The 20,601-nt window shown below is 39.8% G+C and overlaps 1 protein-coding gene across 1 annotated transcript; it reads right to left on the bottom strand.

The window, feature by feature from the left end:
• Positions 1-244: 244 nt before the first annotated feature.
• Positions 245-20,279, bottom strand: YPEL5 (yippee like 5). The gene is made up of 3 exons (XM_036750917.1): positions 19,992-20,279; positions 4,085-4,258; positions 245-2,170 (listed from the first exon to the last, which is right to left on the bottom strand). The coding sequence occupies exons 2-3, from the start codon at positions 4,223-4,225 to the stop codon at positions 1,946-1,948; spliced, it is 366 nt and encodes a 121-aa protein (XP_036606812.1). The 5' UTR covers positions 4,226-4,258; positions 19,992-20,279; the 3' UTR covers positions 245-1,945.
• Positions 20,280-20,601: the final 322 nt, after the last annotated feature.

Raw genomic sequence — 20,601 nt, 5'->3', positions numbered from 1 at the left:
ATAGGAGGGGATGAAACCTAAGGAGGTTGAACGACTTGTCAAAGGTCAATGGAGTACAAATTAAAGGTAAGAACTTAACTCAGGTCCTCTGACTCCAGAGTCAGGGTTTTTCCCCATTATAGCATACTGCCTCCCCTCAATGCTGCCCCATGTAACTTTACATCCAACCCTGACACCTCCCCAACCTCAAACCTAATGTAGCAAGCCAAGACACACTGGAAAGTAGTAAACAGTGCTGAGACAATACAGGACAAAACATACTTTATTGTAACAGCAAACATACAGAGTGCTGCAGGCAAAACATGCCACTATAAATTTGTCAAAAGATCAATATGCAAATAAGCCAAGGAGTTTCCTTGGTGAAGATATTTTTGTGCATCTTAATTCAATTACAATATTGTCTCTGGTTAAAAGGAGACACTTATCTAACCAAGAACCTAGAGATCAGATAAGAAAGAACATGGTCCAAACCAAGCCTAGTGGATGTCTTCAATGTCTAGCAGGCAGAGATGGCTGCTGAAGATTGAAGGTTTGACCAGGTCAGAGTCTTCTTTCTAATCAGACAGATCTAGAAAAGCCATGGATATGTGTGGATGGTGCATTCAAATAAGTTATTTTTAATGGCCTCCATTTGACCAGCAGAAAATACTGGAGCATCTGGAAGGAATAAGGGCCAATATTTCAAGTACAACTGCAAATTTCATGTGAACTCTCCAATGTCAGGAAATGTGGACAAACACCCTGAGTCAAACTTCAAGTTCCTCTTTATGAGAGACTAATTATAGTTTTGATTTCAATTGCTGAATTCCTGGTAGGGATTAATCACAAAGAATGAATCTATTTGGCTGGCCCAAGTACCAGGATGTAAAGGCCTGTCAGAAAGATCATACACACATGAGGCATGCACCAAACCTCTACGTGATGCAGTACTGGAAGACAGGCTGTTTTGTTGTCTCCCTTTCTTTTAAATAGATGCAAATTATATGCTTTCTGCATGGATGCACACTGACATTTTGCTCAACTATTTTTTTTCCTCTCCTAACTACAACATTGTGGGTTTAAAAATAGAATATTTTAATTTAACAGATTGCAGTAACCTCTTACATTTAGTGAATCTGGAATAGAGATGAAAAGAAAAACATTCACTATTATAATCATTACTTATCAAATTCTCATCATTTATAGTTCTGATTGTTAAAGCAACACAGGACCAGAAACATCCAACTATTTCTTTATTTATATTATTATGCTTAAGTTACATGGAAAAAGGACAACCAAGCAGTTCTGCCCCATTTCTGAAAAGTTTCCAATCAACACCAAGTATGTGGTGACAAGTAACTAGCAATGGTGACGCCTTTGGGCCAAGACTGACAAGGAAGAATGGGCTCTGTGCTACTGTTCAACCCCCACAAGAATATGGCACAATGGCCAGCACGAGCCACACTAACACTGAACCTTTAGCGCTGGTCACAAATTCGGATCTCTTATCTGAAGCTAGCAAATCAGGTGAAATAACTGGGTTTTTTTTTTAAATTAAAATTAAGTCCCCCAAAGAAGCTTAAAAAACCATACTTGACTTCTATTTTACCTCCAAAGTTCACACTAAAAAACACTGATTTCACTCTATTAGCCCAGATTTGTTTTCCCTTTCAACCCACCATATAGCTGCAGATACACTATTCAGCTTAAAGATGTAAAACATAAGAGAAAAGGAAAAAAAAAGATAATGGCATCTGCATAATACTCCCTCTACACACAGCTGTTGGATGGAAAATATAAAGTTAAAAAAAAAAAAAAAAGAAAGGTTCCACCTCCAATTCTCTCCACCTCTTGTTCCACAGTTCATGAATCCGACTCTGATGCTAAGGTGACAGTGTATGTAAGTAGATTTTTTTTTTCTGTTTCAGTGAAGGAGACCTGGGAAAAGACGGCAAGCTTTTTCTCTTCAAGAGTTATCAGAGGGTACATGCTCTTCAAAGCCCTCGCTTTCTCGGACAAGAGCCCGCTCCAGAATCACTCGGCCTTCCTTATAACGCTGGCTGTCTTCCGTGGCAAACTCATAGATCCAGCCCAGTTTGCTGTTGCAGTTTTTGCAGCTCACATCTCGAACCATGTGGCGTCCGGTGAGCATGACCCGATCCTGAACTTCACTGTACTGAAGGTTAACCACCTGAGAAGGAAAACATTTTCAAAGAAATAAATAAGCATCATTTGTTGTGAAGCCCAGGACTGCTACATGGGCAGCAATGGCATGCCAACACACCAAATTTTTTGACTCATGTGGGGCAGCACAAAACACTAGGTATGTAGAGATATAAATGACCAGACAGAAATAAAAGCTTCTTGATATACAAGTTTAACAATGGGAAAACCCTATAACTAATCTGGTTAAAGCTCCTGGGGGTGGGGTGGGGCTGGCAGGGCTGTCCATAATTTGACTGAAAACAGGTCATGGGAAGAGATGAAATGGCACATATTAGCCACTCAGTAACTGGAAACATTTTTTTCCTGTTTTGTTTTGGTCTGGACCTGTGATTTTATCAGTATAGGGCACTTTTAAGTGTGGGAAACTCACTCCCTCACTCCATTGCTATAGATTCTCAAGGTTACAACAAGTATGGGTTAGGAGCAGAATGTAAACCCAGATCTTCTGACTTCAAAGCTGCTTCTTCCTGTATCAACTATGACACATGACTCCTCATTATCTTAAATGAGCAACCAAAAAGCATTTGTTAAGTATCTGCATACTAAAAACTGAAAGAATTTCTGGCCTTAAGAAGCTTACATCTTATTAGAGGAAAACAGGTAGATAAAATATATATTAAAATATTAAAGATAAATACAGGGTAATGGGAAAGGAAGGAAATCAAGAAAGGTCTCATGTAGGAGGTGCTACCTAAGTTGAGTTGATGGAAGCTTCAGTCCTTTTTGAGTTGCGTCCCATTCTCTGTGACCTCATTTGGAGTTTTCTTGGCAAAGATATTGGAATGGTTTGCCATTTCCTTCTCCGGCTTATTTTACAAATAAGGAAATTGAGGCAAACAGGGTTAAGTGACTTGCCCAAGGTCACACAGATAGTTAAGTGTGTCAAGTGTCTGAGGCCACATTTGAACTTAGGTCCTTCTGACTCCAGGGCCAGTGCTCTACTCACTGCACCACCTAGCTGCCCCTTGTTTTGGTTTCTAAAGCAGCTTTCCCAAGGTTTGTGTTTAGTTCATATTTTTAAAAGGGAGATTCCTTAATGCTCATTATAGACATGGAATAGGATAGCTGTTAATAACTTCAAACTGATGGTGCAGGAGAGACAAACCACATATACGTTTCCTTGGTGCTATAAGTGGAAGAAACACTAGATTTATGGTCAAAAGACTGGGTTGAAATTCTGTTGTTGCTACTTAGTATCTATGAACAAGTCTCTGGCCTCAAGTTTCTGCATCTGTAAAATGAGGGGGCTGGATTAGATGAGATAAAGTCACTTCCAACTCTAAATCCTATGATAAAATTATAACCATCTCTCTATGGGGAATTATTCATTATCTATGAGAGACTAGCACTCTAGAGATGACATTTTTTGTGGTTTTGATATGAGGTTAGCTCTTACCCAGGTATCGATCATTTCGAATAGCTCTAACAGAGTTGGTATTATTTTAAAGCCTTTCCTGTAGCTTATAGGTTTTTAAATCTTAAACATAGGGCAATCAAGCATAAATGTCCAGTGTTGCATAGTGCAGAGGGTAGTGGACTTGAAGCCAGGAAGATCTCTGTTCACATCCTTCTCTCAGACATCCACTGTAAGTCACTAAATTTCTCTGGGCTGTCACTTAACCACTCTGTACCTCAGTTTCCTCATTGAGAAAACAGAGAGAATTGGTCACAATAATCAATGACCTGTAAAGTTTCTTTCTGCTTTAAAGCTATGATCCAACTGAGCTAGAAGACAAAGGAGTATGGGAAGAAAGGGTTTCCAAAGAAAAACCTTTCCTATGATCTTCAATACAGGACAGATACTGTCAAGTCTATTTTCATGTGATAGATGAGAATTTGAATTTCCTGAACATAAACATACATTTGTTTTCTTACTCACCTTGTTGAAAAGAAAAGCTCTTCCAGTAGCTCCTGTGAAGCGAGTAGAGATGAGTTCTGAGCGGTTGGTCAAGATCGTATCACAGTTTGCACAGGAGAACAGTCGAGTCCCACCAATATGATCAAGGAAAATTCTGCCCATTTTTATCTGTTGTTTATTCCAAGCTCTAAAAACCTAAGAGTAAAATGAAGAGATGTACTACAACCATCAAAACACATTTATCAGACACTTATTCTGCTAGAATCAATATAGTTATTTCTAAAATACTCTATTATCTGAAGTGCAAGGTCTAAAGACATAGAATACCCATCGAATAGAAGAAAACCGAACACCAAATATATAATTAAACATAGCATTTCAGTAGCAAAAAATGATGGAAACAGATATGGTTTGATGCCCAGGCAATGCAAGTAGTGAGAAGAAGGAGAGGATTGTTACTTACCACCTTAAATCTGGGAAAGATAGGATATAGAGGTGGGATTTCCTTGTTCTAGTAAAAAGAGCAAACTAAAAAGGCAGAGGACCTGAGTTCAAATATTAACTTTACTACTTAACAGCTGTGTGACCCTCTAGCAAGGTATTTAACCTTTATCCCATTTTCTACATCTTTAAAATGGGGATGACACTTGCATTACCTATGAGGTTCAAATAAGATAATGGATGAAAAAAAAGTGCTTTGATAACTATAAAGCCTTATAGAAGTTTTTACTTATCTTGCAAAGCAGATAACAGTTGCAGAAAAGATGAGGGAATGATTACAGAAAAGGGGACATTTAAGGAACCGGGTTCAGATCAAGAAAAGACCTAGAGGCAAAAGTGGAAGGGTCAAACAAAGGGTCTTGGAAAAGGTGTGCCGCCTAAGACACTACAATGTCTATTCTGCTTCAGGTACTGAGCTAAATGCTTTACCAGTACCTCATCTGATGCTCACAACAGCCCCTTAAGGTAAGTAGTTACAATTAAGGCAAACTGAGGCAGTGACCCAAGGTCACCTAGCTATTAAGTGTCTGAGGTCACAACTGAACTCAGGCCTCCCAATTCCAGGCCAATGGTCTCTCCACTGTGCCATTGCCATTTAGCTCCCTACAAGAAAATACAACAGGCTGGAATATTACAAATGACAAGAGAAATAGTGTAACCTGGGCATACTTCAATGATTGTAAATTCGAACTACACAACAACACAAATTCATTGTAATGCCTTAAGGAAAAAAATACCCCATCAGTGACACCAACAAGGAGTCTGCATTTTAAAGGTAAAGATAAAGCTGAGGAGGGGTCAGATATACTCCCTAACAGAACAACAACTCATTCTCACTTAATAATTCTATTCATATATAAGGTCCTAGAAAAGCCTACGATTCTCAAATGCACAAAACCAGGGCATTCATTATACTTAATATTGCAGGTGAGAAGAACATATGCAAATCATTAAGTCATGGAAGTTAAGTTCTATTCTTACTTTTGAATGTTTAAATACACTTAAGGAAAAACTCCAGCTTTCACTTAGAAAATACATGACATCAAACTCTAAACATAAACCCTTTATTCAAAAAAGAAATAAATGTTATTTTAAATGCTGCAGGTACTATGATAATGTCTAGAATTCAGACATTGACAATAATTTGCTGTCAAATTAAAATCTGGGAAAATTACATTAGAAAAGAAAAAGTCCTGTTCTATCCTGGAACCAGTGATTCTCTTTAAACATTATGCAGGCATGGTGCAAACCAGATGTTAATTCATTCAAAACCAATACTGTGTAATCTATTATAACATTTGAGCAATCATGATAGTTAAGTACCTGCATTAAGCACATCAAGCACAGCTATGATTACAGCGTACAAGTGCTATGAGGAGAAAACTGCACTAACAATTTTAACCTTCATACTGAAACACACACACACACACACACACACGCGTGTGTGTGTGTGTGTGTGTGTGTGTGTATACATATATAAATACACACGGTATTTTATGGATAAGAGAGTCAGTGAGTGAAAGAATAGTTCCCTCTCGTTCTGAATTTAACTTTTCCGAATAAAGGATGAAGGGACACTGTGATGTTGATGGATATGCCATTTCAGAAATGCAGGCGCTTTTTCTAATGGTACAGATTACCCTTCCATCTATTGCTACTCTTGTGTTTGTCCTCCCCATAAATCTTCCCTAGGGAGTTCTGTCAAAGTGCTAAGGACTTTCCTTTATATCTCCTGGTATTGAAAAAATATCAATGGAATGTAAAAGCTATCCGTTATTAGCTCTGCTACATGACCCACTTCAACCTCCTCTCACACCTAATATGCTTTACAGGAGCTCTCTTGCATAATTCATTGGTGATATGTTACAACCTCTTCATGCTCACAACCTCTTCATGTTCAACCATTCACCTTACCAGACAGCCTTACTTTTTCCAAGACTGAGATACTCCATGCCTCAGAGTCATACAATGCCAGTCTTCTCTTTCAAGGCAAGGTCTGAGTTCATTAAAGACATCATACAATTTCCCAAAGAGGAGGCAGCTTTGCTCTCTTCCTATTCAATTCAATTCTGTGAATCTTGTCCAATTTTAACGTAAGCACAAGAGACACCCTTGCTGGAGGAGTGGGGGTTATCAAAACAATGCTTTTTAATTTTATAAAATAATCACCAATAATTTTATCAAATAATAGTGGGATCTTTATTCACTTAGCTAATTGTATAATAGTAAGATTCCTATTGTATAGTATCATGTACGAAAGGCTGCCTTTTCCCATTTGACATTGTTATCAAAAACGTTAATATATGTGAAAATTAATCTCAGATTTTATACAAATAGGAAAGTGGACATATGTATCAATCCTTCACTGGCCTCAGATCTGTATCACCTCCAACACAAGTATCCTCTCTGTATATTTTGTTTGGTTCACCTATTCTTCTTTCCCATGTTTGTTTCTTTTAATGCTGTTATTCTTTTTCATGGAGGACATCAAAGAGTATTATACTACAGTCCACACGTGGAGGGCTCCACTGTAGCTGGAGAAGACAGCTTGTTATATAATTCCCAGCTAGAGGTTAAAGGTATACCATTTATTCCTCTTATTCCTTCACTTGGATCTCTAAGAATTTCTATAAGAAACAATTTTTCATTAGTCTATGGTTTTGTCCTACCTGTCCATTTTTTTGGCCTTCACATTAAAGAGAAACCATTCCTTATTTTGCAACAAATACACGAACTATTTGAACACAACAAACTCAATACTCAAAAGATTTTACTTTACTGTAGCATGTTAGAAATATACAACTCCAGGAATTCACAGAGACAAGATGGATGTCTTAAAACACAGCATATAATCTTTTTACATAATTAGAATCTCATTAACACTGCTGTATGGAACAAGAGAAAGAGCAATGTTATATACTATTACAGTAAAAATGCAATAAATTAGGAATACCACTTAACTCTTAAATCAGTATTATAACAAAGCATTTTATTATGGAGTTTTATATCATACCTCACTATAGTATGCTCTCAAATAGTTAATTATTTATAGAAGGCATTATCAAGGTTTTGCAAATATTAAAGAAAAATTTACATGGGGTTGGTATGAAATGAATATGTGCCTTTCCAATTTGGAATTATGCAAATAAAGTAATTAAAATTATCATATCCTTTGATGCAGATTTTACTTTTAGGCATATACTTCAAGGAGGACACACACACACACACACACACACACACACACACACACACACACACAGAAGGACTCCAAACCCACCAACACATTTATAGTTTGTGGTGGTAATTAACTGGACATACAAAAGCGATGCCCATCAACTGAGGGATTGCTAAACAAACCGTGCTACACCAATTTAATGGAATTCGCCTACGCTTTAAGAAACCAGGAGCATGATGGATACAGAGAAGAATGGAAAGACTTAAATGAACTAACACAAACTGAAATAAGCAGGTCCAGGAAAACAATACACACAATGACCAAAACAAGGTAAATGGAAAGAAATAACAATGCAAAAGGCAGCTAGCTGCACAGTGAATAGAGCACCAGCCCTACAGCCAGGAGGACCTGAGGTCAAATCGAGTCTCAAACACTTGACACTTACTATCTGTGTGACCTTGGGCAAATCACTTAACTCCGATTGCCTCACTTCTCCCCTCAAAAAAAAAAAAGGAAGAAAGAAAGAAAGAAAAAAAAGAAATAACAATGCGAAAAAAGAGAATCTGAATATTGTAAAATTGTGAAGAACAAGCTTGGCTCCAAAGAAGAGAAGATACCTCCCCTGTTCTCCTGTGCCTTTTCAGAGGTTTAGCTCCTCAGGTATAAAACACTGTATATAATGTTAGATTTTCTCAACGTGTTGACCAATTTTAATAAATTTTTTAAAATTTCCTTTTAAATATTTCTGTTATAAGAAATGGTTTTGTATGAGGAGGGATAAAAAAGGAAATTCAGGTGATATAAACAACAAAGGATATCAGTAAAGATTTATTTTTTAAAAACGTATGTTTTCTCTCTCTCAATACCCTACAATTCTTCCTTTTCTCCTATATCACTTCCCCACTATCACGTAATATTTATAAAATCAGAAATCAAATTTCCCAGGGAGAAAATTTTGCCTTTGACATAATGACAGTAGACTATGGATGGTGATTCAATTATAAATTTGAGCAAATGACAGATATTGTTAGTAAAGTTTTAAAAATAAATGATCTAGACTAACAAACAGCAGCAATGACAAATCATCTTGACATAGCAACACATATTAAAGTCTATGAGCTACTGAGATATTATCATACACATAGTGACATTTTGTGCAAAGTACTAATTCTAGGGACAATGGATAGAAGAGTTTAAGGATCACTCCTCTCAAGTAACTTACAATCTAGCTGGAGAGCTGGGATATCTATATAAAAATAATAACACAAAGGAATGCTTGCTAAGTGCCAAATAAGTAGTACTGACTACTGGTTTCCAGCTACCCAGGGTGCTGTTATTAATCAAAAGGCTCCAAAAATCCATACTTGCACCTCAAATTGTCATTTTGATCCTTATTTAGCTCCAAAAGTTGATGCTTAAATGGGTTTTAAAAAATATACATTGATGCTCTTGTGATTAAAAGCACAAATTCCTCCAAGTATTACTCATAGTCTGTAGCTTTTTGTCATATATTTTCCTAATCAACAGAAAGTAACACTTCAACTGCTATTGTGTTGGAGGGGGACCAAAGATTTTTAATGTTAAAAGGGGTTCCCATAAACCATAGACTGGGAACCAATGACATAGGTATTTAGTACTGTATGAAAGCAAAGAAGGGAAAGATAATTATGAATTGTGGTGGTTTTCCACAGTCAGAGGTGGTAAGGCACGCTAAGTCTTTGGCTTAGCCTAAATGGCTAATGGTAGAGAGTATGAGGAAAGGCATTCCAGACAGGGTTAAGAATGTGAGCAACAGCTAGGGAATGGGCAAGAAAATGAATCATGTTAAGATAAACATGTATGAATGTCATGGGAAATAAGGTTGGATGGAAAGATAAGAGTTAGATTGCAGAAGGACTTCAACAGGTTAGAGTTTAGACTTTATTGTCTAGGCAAGGTAAAACAAGGAAAGAAACATATAAAATGATGTTTTAGAAAGATGAATCTGGCACCATGTTCAGGATGAACTGGAAGTTAAAGAACTAGGCAGCAGTGAACCGGTTCTAAAACTACTGCAATAGTCAAAAAGTGATGAGCTGGGTGATGTCAGTTGGGACGGATGAGGGGAAAAAAAATCAACAGGGCTTGGTAACTGGAAACAAGTCAAAGAGGACCCCAAGGTTTCTAGAACGGAAGTTTCAAAAGATTTTTGGTACTACTGACGTAATGAGGTAAATCCAATGGTAAGAAAAGGTTAAGTTGGGTTTTGGACATGAATTCCAAGTGACGGTGAGATAGTCAAATGGAAATGTTCAACACAGGTGGCTAGAAATGTCTTTCCAGGGAGTAGCGTGCTCAAATGTATGTAACAATCTATAGCCTACAAATCTCCAAATATCTATTTGACTAATAATGCTCTCTAAAGTCTCTTCCAGCTCTAAATGTATGGTCCTACAGTAGGAGAGAAATGAATTACACAGTTATTAAGCCAGTCATCCTCAAAGCATGGATTATGAAGATTCAGAAATTGATCTTAAATGTGCTGATATTCAGGAAGGATAATCAGAAGGGTAGAGGAATTGCTGTATGTGTTGCTGGAAATTTCAGAATTGACTTTTTTTTTTTTTTCCATACATGACATTCACCTGTGGAATCACTCCTTCTTCACTTCTACCTCTTATAATCCCTAGTTTCCTTCACAGCTAAGCCCAATTACACCATTTCCTAAGCAAGGCCTTCCCGATGGCCCAAGCTACTACAGCTTCTCTAGTGCCTTCCTTTCTAGTGCTCACCAGAATTATCTTGCATTTATTTTCTATGTAAGTACATGTTTTTCTCTGATAATATGTAAGCTCCTTGAGATTAGGGACTATTTAATTTTTGTTCATTCCTGGCATAATACCTAATAGATAGAAGGAACTTACTACTGGTCACAGATTAAAATACCACTTGATGAATCCACAGAACACTAGACAAGAGTTACACTGCCGCCAGCTGCACTGGTAACTAAGGTGGGACTTTCTTATTGTTTCAGAATAATAAATTAATTAAGTCTCTTTGATTGAGGTTTACAAGGTGCAAAGCCCCAGGCCCAAATCCCTAATTACTAGGTGCTAAGCATATGTGCGTGTGAAGACCAGGGCCAATCGTAGGAGCCTAAGTTCTGGTGGCTCAGATGATGTTTGATGACGTCCAAAGACTGTATAAAAAACAGAGCTATTTGCTGTGGGGCTCTCACTCTAGGAGGAGTGTTGATGTGCAGACCCTGGGCAGCTATAGTTAAGAGCCCTCCAGCTTCTGAACCCAGATGTTGGTTTCTTGGTAACTACGAATTGTATTTGGTCTGTTTATAATGTATGTTTGTAATTTGTTTAAATTTGCTCTGAAGTTCAGGGTGCTGGCTTTTCCCCCTGAACTAAGTGAATGATATTTGTACCTTGGTTTGAAATAAGATTATTAACCCCCGAATGCTACTTTCCTTAGTAAAGCAGATCAAAAGAACCTGTGCTGGCAGTGTCTTTGTTGTTGGGCTTGTGTTGGTCTTTCGCCCCCACAACAGCTGCTAGCCGAATTGTTGCAACACCAGCTTTGATGAGAGACATGCCATTGGCTAAGTTGTAGACAGAAGCAGCCATAGTGACAACCATCACACACTGAAAAGTAAACGGTATTTAGAAAGGTAGGGGCAGAGCAGGGTAGCCTGGGGAGGAAGAAGGACAATCATTATAAAGAATTTATTAACTACCTACTATATGTTAGAAAAAATGTCACATAGCAGACAGCTGGCCTTGAGGCCAAGGCCCAGGTTCAAGTCTTGCCTCTCATATATACTAGCTATGTGACTGGACTAGTCAGTTAACCTCTACATGCTCTGGGAAACTCTTTTAAGACTTTAGTTGCAGAAAGATGCTGACCTCCACTAGTAGAAATTATTTCCTCACCCAATAATTCCCTAGGCCAACAAAGTCACAGGTATAGCTTCTATCCCTTAACCTATGTGCCAGGCATTGAGGATACAAAAACAAAAAAAGAAACATCCCTTACTGCCAAGAAGCATACAATTCTATCAAGAAGATACTTGGAGTATATGTGTATAATAAAGGCAAAATAAATACAAGGTATTTAGGAAGAGAGGCAGGAGGCGAAATCAGGAAAGACTCTGTACAGAAGGTAGCAGTTGAACCAAGTCTTAAAAAAGAGATTCAATGAGGTAGAGGGAAGGAAGGAATATATTCCAAGGGGAGGGGGGGTGGGGAGATATCCAATGTAAGAACACTGAGAAAAGATGGAATGCCATGTGAGGAAGAGAGAGAAGGCAGGTCTGACTGGACAATGAAGTATAAGAAAGAGAATAATGTATAAAGAGGCTGGAAAGATAGGTAGAAGGGTTAATGGGGATGTAAGTATCAAGTATAGAAGACCTTGCTAAAAGGTGACCTCATCTTCTGGTAAGATTTTGCAAACCTGTCTCTTCTCCTCCTTTAAAATAAGGGACAAGTAAGCATACCATGGAATAAATCAAGGCATCCTGCTTTCTGAATTATGTTCTTGTTGCAAATAGTAATGTGTAGAGCAAATGTTTGTTGTACCCTGCCTCCAACCCCCAATGAATGACTGACTAAAAAGTTTGGTGACTAGGGTTAAGTGAACCACAAAATACACTGCAGATTGTGAGGGATGGGGTTGGAAAGTTTCAAGTCTTGTCCAGGGTTACAAAGGTGGTGGGTGTTAGAGCCAAGATGTGTAATGTAGGTCTCTCCTATTTCTAGGCCCTTTAAGTAACTGACCATCTACAAAACATACGATGAAACAGTGAGAGAGAGGTACACTGTAGGAGATATAAAGGGAGGGTGGGGAAAGAAATTGGTCCTCTGTTTCTTTCCCTGTAGCCTCTAGGTTAGGGAACCCCAAAGCTGAAGACAATGCCCAGTACACACATATCCTGCCCTCCTCCCAGCCCTGCAAAAGGCAGCAGATGCTGATTCAGCCCAGTCAAGGAAGAGAGGGACAGGAACTAGGGATACAACTGGGCCAGGAAACTGTCAAAGTGGGTCTCAAATCCAGCTAAGGCCAGTCCTGTCTGCTTCATCCCCTTCACTCCTCCCTACAGCAGGGGAAAAGAAAAATTCCCAATATCAGAAATCACTCACCAAAGAAGGAGGCTCAGAAGCAAATGGCAAGGGAATAAAAGGAAAAAGCTAAAACTACCAAGCATTTCAATTAAAAACAAAGGACGCAGGAAGATAAACAGAAAGGATACTAAAATTAGAAGGATGACTAATAAAAATAACTATAAATGTCTCTAAATAAATATTATAAGAGAAAGCAAATTGAACCAATGCCCAATGAAACGCAGAACTTCAAGGATTCCCAAGAGAGCATGGAGGAACAACAGGATATTCTAGAATGGTGCAAAAAAGAATAAAGTTAGAAGTCAATAAATATTATAGTTTATTGCCTGAACAGCAGAAGTAATGAGCAGAGTAGAAAACCTCAAAGCCACATTGTCCAATCTCTCCCAAGAAGCATCAAGAGAGAACAAGAGACTTGGAGTAAAAATATACTGAAGTGAAGTGCAATCTGGAAAAAGAGAAGCAAAGGCAATAGAACTAAAAAGAACACATGGGTTTGTACATAAGCTAAAGAACAGAACTCTTTGATAAGAACTACTGGGAAAACTGACATGAAGGGTGGCAAAAATTAGTTAATATCCTATAATCACTCTGGAAAGAAAGTTGGAATCATGCAAATTGACTAAAATGTCCATACTCTGATTCAAAGATTCTACTGTTAGTCATACTCCATGAAGGTCAAGGCTCCATAGCCAATAAATTATTTAGAACAGCATTTTTGTGGTAGCAAAGAACTGGAAACAAAGTAGATGCCTATCAATTGAGGAATGGCTACACAATTTGCAGGACATTAATGCAACAGATTACAGTGCTGTAAGAAGCAACTAACATAATTCAGGAGGAGCATAGAAAGACTTAAGGAACTGAGGCAAAGTGAAGTAAGCAGAGCCAAGAAAATAATATACAGAAAGACAACAACGTAAATGGAAAAGAGCAAAGATGACTAAAAATTTGAAACTTTATGTAGTGAAATTAATGACTACGCTTGACCCCAATGCAGAGATATGTTAAGACATCTTCACTGATCCTTTGCAGAAGTAGGTATGGAACACAACATATAAAGTTAGATTTGTCATGTAGATTAAAAATGTTACTTTTTTCATCATGTTATTTAAAAAATTTTTTATTACAAGAAATGATGGCTTCTGACAGAGGGTGGGAGAGACATGCAGGGGGGAGTGTAGGTGATGTAAAGACAAAGGAGATCATTGAAAATGTGATTTTAAACGTATGACAATTATTTTCTTTACTTTGGAGGAGAAACTTGCCTTTCTCATGATGGCAGAAAAAAGTTACCAAGGGCCTAATGAAATGGCCACCTGTTTTGAGGTTCATTTCATCACACTTATTTGAACAGAGCACTATTTGCTGTGATTGAAATTTATGTATATATTGGGGTTTGGGGAAGAGATCTATAGTTTAAAAAAAAGTTTCAATCACCTCCAGACTCAGTTCTTTAACAATCACAAGACCATAGCTAATACCTGTAACCATTTAGCTGATCTGTCAAGTCCTGGGACAAATACAAACTACTAGCCCCATTTTCACTTTAATTACTCACATGAAAGACCACTAATCATATTGTAGTAAGTTGGTCCAAGTAGTCCAAGCAGCAGTAGTACCCTAAAAGCGGTCTTATTCACTGGAAAATTACGCATTTTGCAGTGAAACAAGGCTCAAAGGGGTTTGTTCTAAAATTTTTTTATTTGATGATTCAAGTTTTTAAACATATAATATAGGCAGTTCAGTTTTAAACCTCTTATCAATGTGCTAAAGTATATGTTAAAAGTTTTAAGTTTCTGGTTTTAATGTTTTGAGCTACAGTCATAAAATTGTATTTTGGTCTTTTATTCAGTAAATCTGGAAAGAATTCAGCAAATTCAGGTTTGTGTTTATTCCTGATCTGGTCTAAGCAGATGTGAGGAAAAGTCAGATTTAAGGCATGGTCCCTAAGGAGACTTTTGAAATGCAATCAAAACATTACATTTCACTTTTACAGGATTTTCTTTACCAAAATTCATGAGTGTTTTTTTTAAGTATGATTAAAACAGATTTGCTATCATTAAAAAAACAATTTAAGAATGCCACCAGGCCAACAGCACTACCTCTGGCATCAGGAAGACCTGAACTCAAAATTGGCTTTAGATACATATTAGTTATGTGACCCTGGGAAATCACTTAACCTCCATTTCCCTCATTTTCTTACCTGTAATATGGGAATATAATAGCACCTGCCTCAAAGGGCTGTAGTGAGGATCAACCGAGATAATATTTGTAAAGTGCTTAGCACAGTTCCTGGCACATAGCAGATGTTATATAAATGTTAGCCATAATTATTAGATCTCACTTTGCCAATTCGTATATAAGTTTATGGAAGATTATATAGACAACAGAGATATGAATAACCAAAATAAGATTAACCCATGAAGTAATTTCTCAGAAGAATGGAATAATTTATTTCTTTCACTAAGAAACATTCATCTGACTACTTTTCAAAGACTCAAGGAAAAAGAAGTTTCCTTGTACTATCTTTTGTAATACTATGCCACTGTTATTTTGCTTTTAACAAAAGTTGAAAAAGCAGAGACTAGAGCTTTATTTTTAAATAGTTCCAATAATTTTTGTTCTTTCCTGTGAAGGTTCAGGTTTTTTTTCCTAACAATCTCCAAACCAATTTCGATGTAGTTTCAGTAATGCCAATGACATTTACAAAATACACTTAGTCAACACTGGAAAAGGAACTAATGATGTAATTCAGTGAGTCAGCAAAATAATCAATTGGGGTTTGTAATCTCCAAGAAACACCTTTCTATAAAGTTATTTCATCATCATTCACATTTCATGATGCACACTGCAGCTACATTTTAATGAGAAGTTTATCAGGAGCTAAAATAAATAAGTCTTTTAAGGTTAACTGGCCTATAATTCAGTTTGTTTGGAAAAACAAAGTTAAAGTATGAAGTCCATGATATAGTTAAGGTGCAGACGCTATGTGGTTAAGAAATTCTAAGCTCTGGAGGGGCCTTGAGGTGCTTACAAATTTTATTTGCTAATATAGCCACCTTCCCTCCCCACAAACATGCTTTAAATATTAAGTGTTGTACAAATAAAAAAAAAACTTTTTAATAGAGGAAATAAAATTCAAGATAATTTTATGTACCTTTCCAATCCTGGGTGGTAATACTATTTACCTTTCATCGCATAATTTTAGACACTGGAACAAACAGAAAACAATCATACAGGGAAACATTTAGTCATTATTCTCAAACTAGATTAGGGACTACCACTTAGATTCAGTTTTACAGTTAATCATCTTTTTTTCTGATCCTCTTAAAAAAAAAACCTTTGTTTTCTCATCTAACAACTTTACTCTTTGTCCCTTCTCACAGAATAAATTTAAGGTCAAAGTGCTAAGAGAGACAACAGATTATTCTAATAGTCAGTGACCTGTCATTTCATTGTATGAATATTCACTTCACAAATTTAATTCAAGCACTTATTATTCTTGTGTGTCAAGTAAGATCACATGATCTTCAAAATTAATAGGTAATTTCTGAAAATCTCTGTGGCCAAAAAAAAAAAAGCATCACACTGCTGCCAAACTGGTAATGAATTTAAACAGGATCAAAATATTTTCAGTGGAATCACATTTATTTTATTATTTGTTTTAAACATATCACCATCCACCAAGTTTAAAGTTTAGCTTAAGTGTATGACAATTGCATAAGAAAGGAAGGTATGGAATTGTGTCTGACACTGGTGGAGGGACTACCCACACTAAGGAGATCCCAGATCCATATTTTTAAAAATTACACTGCTCCCCTGCTCAAAAACTTCCATCACCAAACAGCAGCTATAGGTACTCTATCGGTGGAAACAATAGTTCCTAATACAAACAGAACGTAGGCTTTTTGAGGACCGTGACTATTTCTTTTATTTTATATCCCTAGCATCTAGCAGAGTACCTATACACAGCTGATATTTAATAAATGCTTGGAAAAAATGAACAAACATTGGATTTGTGTCAAAAGATAGGTTCAAGTCCTGGTTCCAAAACTTAGGTTGTATGATTACTAGCTGTGCCTACTACTGTAGGCAGGTCATTTAATTTCACGTTAAGCCCCAGACTTTTAATCTAGATTCTAGAAGGTAGCAAAATTCACTGCCTAAGTGCTTCCTGCTCTCTGCAGAGAACAGGAAGCTATATAGTCCTTACTTCAGAGTTTACATTCTAGTTGGGAAAGAAATCCAATGTAGTAAAATAAAAATCTTTACAGTGAGGGGTGTTGTTAATAAATGCTGTAAGAGTTTAGAGGAGGCAGAGGTAGCCATGGAATAGGTCTTAAGGAAGACTTCCAACGACTTCTCACTGCCTATAGGATAAAATCTGGACATGGTATAACTGTGCCTCACTCAACCTATTCAATCATCTACTCAAAAAAGAAATCATTTCTCGTTCAGTCTCCTCATTAAGCACTTTAGGCCTTTGCTTTTGTTACATCTTCTGAAATTCCTTTCCTCTTCCCCTCTACCTAACCCAAACCATCCCTTCCTTCAGAGCCATTTACATCTTATTTCCTCTAATAATAGGGGCTGTACAGATTATATAGACATATGCTGGCTGAACACTAAAGAGAGCGAGTATAAATAATGTAAAGAACTATATTTATGTTGACATATATAACCATTATAACTCTATAGAGTATATTATATATACACACACACCTAGTGGTTATACCTACTTGTTATGTATATATACATTCTATATATGGCTAGCTACATCTACACAGATATGTAGAAGTCTATATATAGACACACAGCCCTACAATATACTGTCCAACCCGAAATGTCACAGGATTTAGTCAGGAAAATGACTGTTCCTGGTCTGTTTTGTTCAACTATTACTCAACACGGATAATCATGCAAAGTTAGCAAATAACCTATTACTGAACAGCAAGGTTGTTTCAAGAGCAAGTCACCTCATCAGACATGAAAGGAATAAATTTTAAGTGACCAGCTGTACAAGAGGGCTTCACATTTAAAAGTTTATAGAGGAAAAGGATAAAAACTCTCCCGACTCAAGGGATCAAAATCTTCCCAGGCAATCTTCCTTGCCAGGGGGATTAATGCAAATTTCAGAACTGAGGAATTAAATTTACTAATTTGCATATAAAGCAGATGACTAATTCCCGTGCTCATTGCTTTGTTCTTCGCACAATTGCCCAGAATTGTAGTGAAAAGGGACTGCAAAATACGAAATAGATTAGTATACCACAGGTACGCCCCCTACCAGTCTCTCCCCAAATAGGTTTTGTCACTTAGGCCGCCTATATTTGGCAGCCAGCTTGGCACAGGAGCAAGAGAACAGCAGGAACTGCGGCTAAGCAAAAAGAATTGCTAGCGCCCTCCGACGACTACAGAAGAAAGCAGAGCCAGGGCGCTGCGGGATCAGACGCCATACAAAGAGACCTGAGAAACAGCTGATTGCAAGGCACGTGACGACCAGGAACCAATCAAAAGACGCCTAAGTAAGGTTTTGAGAACGAGGCTGTGGGACCTCCTACAGCACAACAAATACAGGCAGGAAACAGCTGAGCTAGGCTAGAGCAACACAGCGCAGACTTAGGAGGGGGAGGGGAGGAGGGCAGAGCCGCGGGGAAGGCTGGGCTAGGTAGGCAGCCAAGAACAATCAGAAACACCTACAGATGGGTCCTCAGCTAGCCCTGGAGCACCACCAACCGCCCCTAAACCTTCCATTAGGTTAAGAGACCAAATTTGCCTTCGACCTTCTTATAGGAACAGTCACAACTGTCCTTGTAACCTACGATAAAGCCCTAGTTACTAAGGAGAAATGGTGACCCTCGGGGTCAACCCACGCCGCGACACAGAATTTACCCCAGCCGAGGCAGTTTGCTTTTGTCTTTAAAGGCGGGTGGTTGATCCAACCCCGGGGACTCATTTCGATAACAAAATTACAGTTCACAGGAAGGGCAGGGATCTTCAACTTAATTCTTCCCCAAACTCTGAACCCAAGGTTCTTTAGCTAGAGACGGCCAGCGTCTCAAAGCGTGTCAGCGTTGAAGTAGCAGTCTATGATATAGGCTAAGAAAATACATGAAAACAGACATTAATAAGGCAATAAAAGGAAAAAAGTTGTTGCTGTGTCACGTTGCAGTTCATACTGTCGTTTCAGGGTAGAAATGCCTTCTTCTGGATGGGAGCTTTAGGGGACCTACTCTACTGAAATAAAGACACTAAGGCGGGGGGGGGGGGAAGTGGGGGGATGTCTGATAGCTGTGAGAACCGTGAAACAATCAGGCCCATTCTTTAAATGGAAGGAGGGTCGGAGAGCGGCTGAGGGTGGTAGGCGGGGGAGGGAGAGGTTGCTATGGCTGTCATGGCTGGGTCTTGGGGGGAGGACGGTGTGGGGCTGAAGGGCAGCTCAAGGAAGCGGGGGTGGGGGGGAGTGCAGTGCAGAGGCTGCGAAGTAAGGGGAGGCTGGGCTGCCGTCGAGCTGAGGGGACGGTTGTAGCAGGACTGAGTTGGAGCTTATATAGTTCTGTGGAGGAGGAGGTTGGAAGCGTGAGCTGGAGAAGTCGGGACTGAGTTGTAGATGGGGGAGGGAGTGCAGGTGAGTTGTGGCCAGGAGAGGGGAGGTGGAGGCAGTGTAGTGGTGGGCTGGGACGGAAGGGAGTCGGGGAGTCCAGGCTGAGTTGTGGTTGGGCTGGGGTAGGGGCGTAAAGGCTGAGTTGTGGCTGGGGGAGGGGAGTCCAGGCCGAGTAGTGGCTGAGCTGGAGGTAGGGGGTCCAGGCCGAGCTCCGCCTGGAAGGGGGGAGGGGCCCCGGTGGTTGTGCGGGCCTCGCCCGGGCCTGTCTCATCTCCGTCGCCGCAGTGTTCAGCTCGCCGCCGCCGCCGTCTCCTCGGCGGGCCTAGAGTGCTTTCTTCCCCAGCTGCTGATGCGGCAGCGGCCCGGGAGCCCGTAGGGAGGGGGTGAGGAGAGAGAGGGCGGACGGCGGCGGCCGCACAGACCCCGGGAGGCAGTTCCTCCAGTTTGATCCCTGGCCCGGAGCCCTTCCACAACGCCAGGCCCAGAGGGTTCCCCCAGCCTTCGGCTCCGCCCCGGTCAGAGACCCGGACTTACCTCGAGCGGCCTGGTCTTAGGGTCGGTCCGCGGCAGCGGCGGAGGCGGCTGTTGCTTCCTCAGCTGAGGTAAAGCTCCTCGGCCGCTCCCGTCTGTCGGTCTCGGTCGGGCCCCAGCCTTGGCCCCGCCTCCCAGTGGCCCGGCCTTGGGCGTCAATCACGCAGCTTGGCCCCGCCCCTCACCCGTCTGGTCCGCGGGTTGGCCCAGGCCACCTACCCCCGTGGGCCCCGCCCCTCCTTCGGGGTCCCGCCCCTTCCTTAACTACCCTCCCCCCCGCTCCCCCCACCCCCCACCCCCCGGCAGTGAGGCCCACCCCTCCTCTAGCTGTCCCTGGGAGAGCCAGTTCCTCGAGATTTGCCCCGCCCCTGACCCCTTCTCCCCTTACCATCCTAACCAATCCGGACGGCTGGCTCCTCCCCTTCCTCCGGGACAGCCTATGTGGCGCTCTTCAGGAACCACCCACCTCCCAGCTGAGCGCACACAACACAGCAGCCACGTGAATCAGTTTCTTAAAGAGGAAGGCCCCGGTCTGTCTTCTGCAAGTAGGGCTTTAGCAACTGTTAGGGTTCCCGCAGCTCCTTAGATCCGGGCCGAGGCCTGCAGATTAGGA

The sequence above is a fragment of the Trichosurus vulpecula genome, chromosome 3 (genome assembly GCF_011100635.1).
Source record: "Trichosurus vulpecula isolate mTriVul1 chromosome 3, mTriVul1.pri, whole genome shotgun sequence".
NCBI classification, from domain to species: Eukaryota; Metazoa; Chordata; class Mammalia; order Diprotodontia; family Phalangeridae; genus Trichosurus; species Trichosurus vulpecula.
This window is presented reverse-complemented; position numbering and strand designations above follow the sequence as displayed.

What these genes read in the sequence shown, in the direction of transcription:
- YPEL5 (XM_036750917.1), bottom strand. Translation starts at nt 4,225, where the DNA reads ATGGGCAGAATTTTCCTTGATCATATTGGTGGGACTCGACTGTTCTCC. An exon ending in GAGCTTTTCTTTTCAACAAG is followed by an intron (nt 2,171 to 4,084) that starts GTGAGTAAGAAA and finishes TTTCCTTCTCAG; the next exon opens with GTGGTTAACCTTCAGTACAG.